The sequence below is a fragment of the Meles meles genome, chromosome X, assembly GCF_922984935.1.
Source record: "Meles meles chromosome X, mMelMel3.1 paternal haplotype, whole genome shotgun sequence".
NCBI lineage: Eukaryota > Metazoa > Chordata > Mammalia > Carnivora > Mustelidae > Meles > Meles meles.
Genome location: NC_060087.1, coordinates 98,883,374 through 98,893,761, shown reverse-complemented (window position 1 = coordinate 98,893,761; position 10,388 = coordinate 98,883,374). Strand labels below are relative to the sequence as shown.

At 70.6% G+C, this 10,388-nt stretch overlaps 1 protein-coding gene across 1 annotated transcript; it reads right to left on the bottom strand.

Annotated features, from left to right (window-relative positions):
* Positions 1-1,541: 1,541 nt before the first annotated feature.
* LOC123934729 (collagen alpha-1(I) chain-like) lies at positions 1,542-9,784 on the bottom strand. Its single transcript, XM_045994814.1, has 8 exons — positions 9,237-9,784; positions 8,733-8,922; positions 7,072-7,369; positions 6,468-6,625; positions 4,860-5,455; positions 4,356-4,545; positions 2,695-2,992; positions 1,542-2,248 (listed from the first exon to the last, which is right to left on the bottom strand). The coding sequence occupies exons 1-8, from the start codon at positions 9,782-9,784 to the stop codon at positions 1,542-1,544; spliced, it is 2,985 nt and encodes a 994-aa protein (XP_045850770.1).
* Between the last annotated feature and the right edge of the window lie 604 nt (positions 9,785-10,388).

Here is a 10,388-nt window from a genome sequence, read left to right as displayed (position 1 = left end):
AGACCCCCCCGGGGCACCGGGGTGTTGACAACCTGGATCTCCTTGTCCCCCAGCCCTTGCCCGCGAGCCCGGCGGCATCCGCGCGGCTTGGGCCGCGGCGCCCACAGGGGTCCCCCGCGGAGCGCTGGGTCCCCGGACCCGTCGGCCACCGTGCTTGCCTTGCCGTCCCCTAGGGGCCTACCCGGAGGGGAGCGAGTGGGTCACCCCGGGCCCGAGGCCGGGGAGCCGGTCTTCGCTGGCCTCGTCTTGACTGCACGCGGGGAGGGTGGGTGTCGCTGCGGTGACACCGCAGGAGGAGGTCCTTGAGGGTTGGGGCAGGGCCCGGGCAGGGTACGTGTAGCCTGTGCGGCAGGTGCCGAGAAGGGCGCCGCGGGGTACCGTGGGGCCCCGTGGGGCCCGTGCCCGGGCTGTGCTTGGCGAGCCGACCGCCAGCCCAACGCAGCTGATGCCCCAGCCCCCGCCCCGTTACCCTCCCTTGTCGCCACCCCCGACCGTCGGACCGTGCGGGCAGGTGACTGCTCTTGGAGCCAGGCCCTTCCTTCCCGGGGCGGCGCATCCCCGTTGGGGGTCTTCCCGTGGCTGTGGTCTGCGGCTCCGAGGGTGCTCAGGCCTTCACTTTGTGGGCGGGAGGGGATCCCTGCAACGGGTGGCAGGCCCCGGAGAATGGAGACTGGCGGTTTCCGCCGGGGCGCGGCGGAGTTGGGGGTGCCGGTGGGCAACTGTCGGTCAGCCCGCTTGCAAGGCCGGGCAGGTGAGAGTGTCCGGGATGACCCTTGGGACTTGAGGGCGGCCCGGGCCAGGCCCTTGTCAGGGGAGTAGCGCGCGGGCGCTGGCAACCCCTGAGAGGGGCTCCGGCCGCTCTGGCTCCCTTGCCCTGGGCCCGGGAGACGGGCAGGCAGGCAGGCGGGCGTGCGTGCCCGTACCGGTGCCCCGGGGCCACGACAGACATGGCCCGTGCCCGGCCGTCCTTGGGAGGACGTGTCTCTTTGCGGGGCCGCTTGGCACCGGGTTGAGAGAGCAGAGGCCGACGGGTGCGTCATCTTTCTCCCCCTATCCCCAGACCGGGCCTCAGGCCTCGGGACGGGAGTCTGCGGGCGCGGGGGGGGGGTGGAGCGGTGGGTGGGGGTGTGTATCCAACAGGGTGTCATTCAGCCAGCGTTCGTAGGACCGAAGCGAGGGAAGGGACCGGAAGGACCCCCTGGAGCTGGAGCTGGAGCTGGAGCTGGAGCTGGAGCTGGAGCTGTCCCCGGGGCTTGGGGTGGGGGTGTTGCGAGTCAGGGCTTTTGCTCACCACCGGAGGGACCGAGCGTCAGCTTCATGCCCTGTTAAGAGTGAGGTGCTGGGCCTCTCGGGCCAGAGGCCCGGGAGAAGCAGCCTCTCCTGTTTGCGGGGCGGGAAGCAAAAATGTTCCCCGAGGGTTGAAGGCGTCGAGTCTCGTGCCATTCTCGAGGAGGCAGAGGGCTCCGCGTGCCTGAAAGGAGCACCCTGTAAGGGCCTTGGGCGCAGGGACTGGGGTCGATTGGGACGCCTGTCCTTGACCGCTAGCGGCGCGTGCCATGGGGCGTGTGGGCCACCAGCTGAGGGTTGGGAAAGGGTGACATCTGGCTGTGGTCTGCCACGTTTTCCGGGGGACGGCGGCCTCTGTGAGCGGGTGCGTGCGTGCGTGCGTTGGAGTGAATTCGCACGAGCGTGGGTCTGTGTGATTTCAAGTGCGTTTTCTTGAGGGTGCGTAGCGTGTGTGCGCGTGTGGCATCTCTGCGCGCGCGCTTGTTTTCCCTTCTCTTGTGCCCCAGGTCCGAGAGGCCGGTCGTGAGGGTGCAGTGGATGTGACCGGGGAGGTGTCCACTCTGGGATCTGAGCCGATGGACGGGGAAGAGGAGCAGCAGTGTCGTGCGTGGGCCTGGTGTCCCGGTCGGCTGGGAACGGCCCGGGTCCGGAGGCGCAGGGGCGCCCCTGGGGGTGCCCCTCCCCGGCCTGCCCCTCCGGAGGGAGCTGTCCAGAGTTGGAGCCTGGGCCGGCAGGAGAGGCGGTGGCGAGGGTCCCGGTGTTCGGGACCCCTCTGAGTCTGGCCGCGGGAGGTGGGACCTCACTGTTGACCCCACGGCCGGTGCCCGCGGGCCGCCGCCGACCTTGGTGCCTGGGCCCTCGGAGGCCTTGGGGGGGTCCCGACTGAGGATCGGGCACCGGCCGTCGGGGCGTGGCTGGGGCTCCGGGCCCAGGAGCAGAACCGCGCGTGTCCCCGGGTGTCCTGCAGAGTGGCGCGGGCCAAGGTGGAGCCCCGGATGGGTTCGTGGCCGGGGCCGGGAGCCTCGCTGACCCTCGCTGGGCCTCGTGAGCCTTGTGCTTGCTTTTGGGCAGGCTGCGAGGAGCCAGAGGAGACGAGGCTCCCCGCTCCAGCCAACCTGAGAAGCGGGAGGTCTCCCCCAGGAGAGCGGCGGAGACCTGGGAGCCGCCATGTTGCAGCCAGGGTGGACAGGGCTTGGCCTTTTTTCTTTGGCGAAGGGCGGAGGGAGAGGCCCTGGGGGAAGGGCCACTTGGCATTCGTGGTGCAATACTGCCATCAAGCGGAACTCTTCTGCGATCCCGGGAGCCCCCGGCTGTGGCCGGCCTGGGAGGGAAGTGGGCGTCCCGGGCGGGACAGAAGGGGCCCTGCGATCCCAAGGTGCCTGGCCCTCTGGGCAGGCAGTTGCACACCGGTCCTTCGGTGACCAACCCCCGAAGCTAGCGTGGCATTGGGACGCGGAGGCGGGAGCCAGCCGGCGCCGTTCTCTTGTCGTTGCCCCGCCCGCTCCGGTGAGCTGTTGGCGAAGGCGGCCCAGAACGTGAAGTGTGCAAACTCCGACTCGGAGGCCCTGGGCGGACGGCTCTGCCTCGCCTCGGGTCGGGGAGCCCTGGGGCCAGGCCTCCGCCGGACGTCAGAGGCAGGGAAGCCCGGAGAGTTGGCACTGCACCTGCCCCGTGTGTCTCGGGCCTCGGCTTCCTGGGCCCAGATCTGGTTGGCGGGGGGAGGGGTGTTGCCGTGCGTGAGGAAGGAGGCTGGTGCTGCTGCTTCCACTTTGTCTCGTACCCGGGTGGGGGCCTGTCCCTCCTAGACTCTGCTCCTCTCGGCAGGCGCCACCACCATCTCCCCCGCCGCCTCCCGAGACCAACGCACCCTCCAGGTCCCTCGACACCGGGTGGCCGGGCTCCACACCCGATCCCCAGAAGCGGGCACGGGGACGGGACATCAGGGTCCCTCCTCCGTCCCCACCGACAATTGCAGCAGCCCTCCCCGTTCCCGTGCTGGTGGTTGGCGAGGCTTGCAGGGCCCTGGGCCCACCCAACCCATCCTGCTCCAGCTCCTTGGGGATGGGGCCCGGCGGCCAGGGAACGCCCGTCCCCGGGCCAAAGGCCCGGCGCCCCGGGCCGGCTGGGTGCTCCTTCCCGCTCCGGGCGGGCTTCCACTCCTCTGGTCCCGCCCAGACATGGCGGCCACCAGGGTGCCCAGCATTGGCTTCCCGTGCCCGACCCGCAGGGCCCCCGGGCCTGGCGCTCTGTCCCGCTGCTCGTCTTCGAGCCTCCCAGGTTGCCCAGGGCGCGGGGGATCGCTGCAGCGCGGGGCCGTTGTGGGGACAGGCCGACGGTGGGCCCGTCGCCCGTCCCGCCTGGGACTCCCACGTCACTCCTGGGCCTCCCGACTCCGGAAAGGCCCAGCAGCGCGGGGCTCACGGGTCCGCCGAGGAGTTCCGCTTGATGGCAGTATTGCACCACGTATGCCAACCGCCCCTTCCCCCACAGCCTCTCCCTCCGCCCTTTGCCGAAGGAAAAAGGCCACGCCAGAATGGGGCAAGAAATAAAAGCAAAACCAAAACCCAGTGGCCAGGCCAGTGTCCGTCCTCCCTGCGCCCAGCAAGGTGGCTCCCGCGCCTCGGCCCCACTCTGGCGGGGTGGTGCGGAGCATTCCGCGTTCTGAGGCTGCTGGGAGCTGAGCCTGGTCCCCTGGTCCCCTGGGCAGCGGGCCCAGCCACGTTGTCCCAGAGGGACCCACGGTCGGTCACCGGTGTGCCGGGGCCACGAAGGAGGCTCACGGTCTGCATCACTGGGACCGAGCATAGCGGAGGCCCCCGGCTGTCCCGGTAGCCCACGTGTGCAAGAGGGCCCGGGATGGGTCATGCCTTCTCCTCCTCCACACGTGTCCCCAAGCATCCGCACACGATGCCGCACACCGGCACCCCGAACGCGTGCTTGAAGTGGGGGCTCGTGCCTCTTGTCCTCACAGGTGTCAGCTCCCAGGAAGGCCCTCAGTATTTGTGTGCTTCGGTGGCGGGCGGGGGTTGGGGTGGGGTAGGGGAGAGCCAGTGGCTGTGCAGGCTCACCTGCTTGTTGGCCAGACCCCCCCGGGGCACCGGGGTGTTGACAACCTGGATCTCCTTGTCCCCCAGCCCTTGCCCGCGAGCCCGGCGGCATCCGCGCGGCTTGGGCCGCGGCGCCCACAGGGGTCCCCCGCGGAGCGCTGGGTCCCCGGACCCGTCGGCCACCGTGCTTGCCTTGCCGTCCCCTAGGGGCCTACCCGGAGGGGAGCGAGTGGGTCACCCCGGGCCCGAGGCCGGGGAGCCGGTCTTCGCTGGCCTCGTCTTGACTGCACGCGGGGAGGGTGGGTGTCGCTGCGGTGACACCGCAGGAGGAGGTCCTTGAGGGTTGGGGCAGGGCCCGGGCAGGGTACGTGTAGCCTGTGCGGCAGGTGCCGAGAAGGGCGCCGCGGGGTACCGTGGGGCCCCGTGGGGCCCGTGCCCGGGCTGTGCTTGGCGAGCCGACCGCCAGCCCAACGCAGCTGATGCCCCAGCCCCCGCCCCGTTACCCTCCCTTGTCGCCACCCCGACCGTCGGACCGTGCGGGCAGGTGACTGCTCTTGGAGCCAGGCCCTTCCTTCCCGGGGCGGCGCATCCCCGTTGGGGGTCTTCCCGTGGCTGTGGTCTGCGGCTCCGAGGGTGCTCAGGCCTTCACTTTGTGGGCGGGAGGGGATCCCTGCAACGGGTGGCAGGCCCCGGAGAATGGAGACTGGCGGTTTCCGCCGGGGCGCGGCGGAGTTGGGGGTGCCGGTGGGCAACTGTCGGTCAGCCCGCTTGCAAGGCCGGGCAGGTGAGAGTGTCCGGGATGACCCTTGGGACTTGAGGGCGGCCCGGGCCAGGCCCTTGTCAGGGGAGTAGCGCGCGGGCGCTGGCAACCCCTGAGAGGGGCTCCGGCCGCTCTGGCTCCCTTGCCCTGGGCCCGGGAGACGGGCAGGCAGGCAGGCGGGCGTGCGTGCCCGTACCGGTGCCCCGGGGCCACGACAGACATGGTCCGTGCCCGGCCGTCCTTGGGAGGACGTGTCTCTTTGCGGGGCCGCTTGGCACCGGGTTGAGAGAGCAGAGGCCGACGGGTGCGTCATCTTTCTCCCCCTATCCCCAGACCGGGCCTCAGGCCTCGGGACGGGAGTCTGCGGGCGCGGGAGGGGGGGGGGGGCGGGCGGGGGGGAGCGGTGGGTGGGGGTGTGTATCCAACAGGGTGTCATTCAGCCAGCGTTCGTAGGACCGAAGCGAGGGAAGGGACCGGAAGGACCCCCTGGAGCTGGAGCTGGAGCTGGAGCTGGAGCTGGAGCTGTCCCCGGGGCTTGGGGTGGGGGTGTTGCGAGTCAGGGCTTTTGCTCACCACCGGAGGGACCGAGCGTCAGCTTCATGCCCTGTTAAGAGTGAGGTGCTGGGCCTCTCGGGCCAGAGGCCCGGGAGAAGCAGCCTCTCCTGTTTGCGGGGCGGGAAGCAAAAATGTTCCCCGAGGGTTGAAGGCGTCGAGTCTCGTGCCATTCTCGAGGAGGCAGAGGGCTCCGCGTGCCTGAAAGGAGCACCCTGTAAGGGCCTTGGGCGCAGGGACTGGGGTCGATTGGGACGCCTGTCCTTGACCGCTAGCGGCGCGTGCCGTGGGGCGTGTGGGCCACCAGCTGAGGGTTGGGAAAGGGTGACATCTGGCTGTGGTCTGCCACGTTTTCCGGGGGACGGCGGCCTCTGTGAGCGGGTGCGTGCGTGCGTGCGTTGGAGTGAATTCTCACGAGCGTGGGTCTGTGTGATTTCAAGTGCGTTTTCTTGAGCGTGCGTAGCGTGTGTGCGCGTGTGGCATCTCTGCGCGCGCGCTTGTTTTCCCTTCTCTTGTGCCCCAGGTCCGAGAGGCCGGTCGTGAGGGTGCAGTGGATGTGACCGGGGAGGTGTCCACTCTGGGATCTGAGCCGATGGACGGGGAAGAGGAGCAGCAGTGTCGTGCGTGGGCCTGGTGTCCCGGTCGGCTGGGAACGGCCCGGGTCCGGAGGCGCAGGGGCGCCCCTGGGGGGTGCCCCTCCCCGGCCTGCCCCTCCGGAGGGAGCTGTCCAGAGTTGGAGCCTGGGCCGGCAGGAGAGGCGGTGGCGAGGGTCCCGGTGTCCGGGACCCCTCTGAGTCTGGCCGCGGGAGGTGGGACCTCACTGTTGACCCCACGGCCGGTGCCCGCGGGCCGCCGCCGACCTTGGTGCCTGGGCCCTCGGAGGCCTCGGGGGGGTCCCGACTGAGAATCGGGCACCGGCCGTCGGGGCGTGGCTGGGGCTCCGGGCCCAGGAGCAGAACCGCGCGTGTCCCCGGGTGTCCTGCAGAGTGGCGCGGGCCAAGGTGGAGCCCCGGATGGGTTCGTGGCCGGGGCCGGGAGCCTCGCTGACCCTCGCTGGGCCTCGTGAGCCTCGTGCTTGCTTTTGGGCAGGCTGCGAGGAGCCAGAGGAGACGAGGCTCCCCGCTCCAGCCAACCTGAGAAGCGGGAGGTCTCCCCCAGGAGAGCGGCGGAGACCTGGGAGCCGCCATGTTGCAGCCAGGGTGGACAGGGCTTGGCCTTTTTTCTTTGGCGAAGGGCGGAGGGAGAGGCCCTGGGGGAAGGGCCACTTGGCATTCGTGGTGCAATACTGCCATCAAGCGGAACTCTTCTGCGATCCCGGGAGCCCCCGGCTGTGGCCGGCCTGGGAGGGAAGTGGGCGTCCCGGGCGGGACAGAAGGGGCCCTGCGATCCCAAGGTGCCTGGCCCTCTGGGCAGGCAGTTGCACACCGGTCCTTCGGTGACCAACCCCCGAAGCTAGCGTGGCATTGGGACGCGGAGGCGGGAGCCAGCCGGCGCCGTTCTCTTGTCGTTGCCCCGCCCGCTCCGGTGAGCTGTTGGCGAAGGCGGCCCAGAACGTGAAGTGTGCAAACTCCGACTCGGAGGCCCTGGGCGGACGGCTCTGCCTCGCCTCGGGTCGGGGAGCCCTGGGGCCAGGCCTCCGCCGGACGTCAGAGGCAGGGAAGCCCGGAGAGTTGGCACTGCACCTGCCCCGTGTGTCTCGGGCCTCGGCTTCCTGGGCCCAGATCTGGTTGGCGGGGGGAGGGGTGTTGCCGTGCGTGAGGAAGGAGGCTGGTGCTGCTGCTTCCACTTTGTCTCGTACCCGGGTGGGGGCCTGTCCCTCCTAGACTCTGCTCCTCTCGGCAGGCGCCACCACCATCTCCCCCGCCGCCTCCCGAGACCAACGCACCCTCCAGGTCCCTCGACACCGGGTGGCCGGGCTCCACACCCGATCCCCAGAAGCGGGCACGGGGACGGGACATCAGGGTCCCTCCTCCGTCCCCACCGACAATTGCAGCAGCCCTCCCCGTTCCCGTGCTGGTGGTTGGCGAGGCTTGCAGGGCCCTGGGCCCACCCAACCCATCCTGCTCCAGCTCCTTGGGGATGGGGCCCGGCGGCCAGGGAACGCCCGTCCCCGGGCCAAAGGCCCGGCGCCCCGGGCCGGCTGGGTGCTCCTTCCCGCTCCGGGCGGGCTTCCACTCCTCTGGTCCCGCCCAGACATGGCGGCCACCAGGGTGCCCAGCATTGGCTTCCCGTGCCCGACCCGCAGGGCCCCCGGGCCTGGCGCTCTGTCCCGCTGCTCGTCTTCGAGCCTCCCAGGTTGCCCAGGGCGCGGGGGATCGCTGCAGCGCGGGGCCGTTGTGGGGACAGGCCGACGGTGGGCCCGTCGCCCGTCCCGCCTGGGACTCCCACGTCACTCCTGGGCCTCCCGACTCCGGAAAGGCCCAGCAGCGCGGGGCTCACGGGTCCGCCGAGGAGTTCCGCTTGATGGCAGTATTGCACCACGTATGCCAACCGCCCCTTCCCCCACAGCCTCTCCCTCCGCCCTTTGCCGAAGGAAAAAGGCCACGCCAGAATGGGGCAAGAAATAAAAGCAAAACCAAAACCCAGTGGCCAGGCCAGTGTCCGTCCTCCCTGCGCCCAGCAAGGTGGCTCCCGCGCCTCGGCCCCACTCTGGCGGGGTGGTGCGGAGCATTCCGCGTTCTGAGGCTGCTGGGAGCTGAGCCTGGTCCCCTGGTCCCCTGGGCAGCGGGCCCAGCCACGTTGTCCCAGAGGGACCCACGGTCGGTCACCGGTGTGCCGGGGCCACGAAGGAGGCTCACGGTCTGCATCACTGGGACCGAGCATAGCGGAGGCCCCCGGCTGTCCCGGTAGCCCACGTGTGCAAGAGGGCCCGGGATGGGTCATGCCTTCTCCTCCTCCACACGTGTCCCCAAGCATCCGCACACGATGCCGCACACCGGCACCCCGAACGCGTGCTTGAAGTGGGGGCTCGTGCCTCTTGTCCTCACAGGTGTCAGCTCCCAGGAAGGCCCTCAGTATTTGTGTGCTTCGGTGGCGGGCGGGGGTTGGGGTGGGGTAGGGGAGAGCCAGTGGCTGTGCAGGCTCACCTGCTTGTTGGCCAGACCCCCCCGGGGCACCGGGGTGTTGACAACCTGGATCTCCTTGTCCCCCAGCCCTTGCCCGCGAGCCCGGCGGCATCCGCGCGGCTTGGGCCGCGGCGCCCACAGGGGTCCCCCGCGGAGCGCTGGGTCCCCGGACCCGTCGGCCACCGTGCTTGCCTTGCCGTCCCCTAGGGGCCTACCCGGAGGGGAGCGAGTGGGTCACCCCGGGCCCGAGGCCGGGGAGCCGGTCTTCGCTGGCCTCGTCTTGACTGCACGCGGGGAGGGTGGGTGTCGCTGCGGTGACACCGCAGGAGGAGGTCCTTGAGGGTTGGGGCAGGGCCCGGGCAGGGTACGTGTAGCCTGTGCGGCAGGTGCCGAGAAGGGCGCCGCGGGGTACCGTGGGGCCCCGTGGGGCCCGTGCCCGGGCTGTGCTTGGCGAGCCGACCGCCAGCCCAACGCAGCTGATGCCCCAGCCCCCGCCCCGTTACCCTCCCTTGTCGCCACCCCGACCGTCGGACCGTGCGGGCAGGTGACTGCTCTTGGAGCCAGGCCCTTCCTTCCCGGGGCGGCGCATCCCCGTTGGGGGTCTTCCCGTGGCTGTGGTCTGCGGCTCCGAGGGTGCTCAGGCCTTCACTTTGTGGGCGGGAGGGGATCCCTGCAACGGGTGGCAGGCCCCGGAGAATGGAGACTGGCGGTTTCCGCCGGGGCGCGGCGGAGTTGGGGGTGCCGGTGGGCAACTGTCGGTCAGCCCGCTTGCAAGGCCGGGCAGGTGAGAGTGTCCGGGATGACCCTTGGGACTTGAGGGCGGCCCGGGCCAGGCCCTTGTCAGGGGAGTAGCGCGCGGGCGCTGGCAACCCCTGAGAGGGGCTCCGGCCGCTCTGGCTCCCTTGCCCTGGGCCCGGGAGACGGGCAGGCAGGCAGGCGGGCGTGCGTGCCCGTACCGGTGCCCCGGGGCCACGACAGACATGGCCCGTGCCCGGCCGTCCTTGGGAGGACGTGTCTCTTTGCGGGGCCGCTTGGCACCGGGTTGAGAGAGCAGAGGCCGACGGGTGCGTCATCTTTCTCCCCCTATCCCCAGACCGGGCCTCAGGCCTCGGGACGGGAGTCTGCGGGCGCGGGAGGGGGGGGGGGGCGGGCGGGGGGGAGCGGTGGGTGGGGGTGTGTATCCAACAGGGTGTCATTCAGCCAGCGTTCGTAGGACCGAAGCGAGGGAAGGGACCGGAAGGACCCCCTGGAGCTGGAGCTGGAGCTGGAGCTGGAGCTGGAGCTGTCCCCGGGGCTTGGGGTGGGGGTGTTGCGAGTCAGGGCTTTTGCTCACCACCGGAGGGACCGAGCGTCAGCTTCATGCCCTGTTAAGAGTGAGGTGCTGGGCCTCTCGGGCCAGAGGCCCGGGAGAAGCAGCCTCTCCTGTTTGCGGGGCGGGAAGCAAAAATGTTCCCCGAGGGTTGAAGGCGTCGAGTCTCGTGCCATTCTCGAGGAGGCAGAGGGCTCCGCGTGCCTGAAAGGAGCACCCTGTAAGGGCCTTGGGCGCAGGGACTGGGGTCGATTGGGACGCCTGTCCTTGACCGCTAGCGGCGCGTGCCGTGGGGCGTGTGGGCCACCAGCTGAGGGTTGGGAAAGGGTGACATCTGGCTGTGGTCTGCCACGTTTTCCGGGGGACGG

Excerpts from the sequence above, each read along its gene's own strand:
- LOC123934729 (XM_045994814.1), bottom strand. The coding sequence starts at position 9,784 with ATGACGCACCCGTCGGCCTCTGCTCTCTCAACCCGGTGCCAAGCGGCC. Across the intron at positions 7,370-8,732 it reads GGGGTCTGGCCAACAAGCAG|ATCTGGGCCCAGGAAGCCGA; the intron begins GTGAGCCTGCAC and ends CCCGCCAACCAG. Across the intron at positions 2,993-4,355 it reads GGGGTCTGGCCAACAAGCAG|ATCTGGGCCCAGGAAGCCGA; the intron begins GTGAGCCTGCAC and ends CCCGCCAACCAG.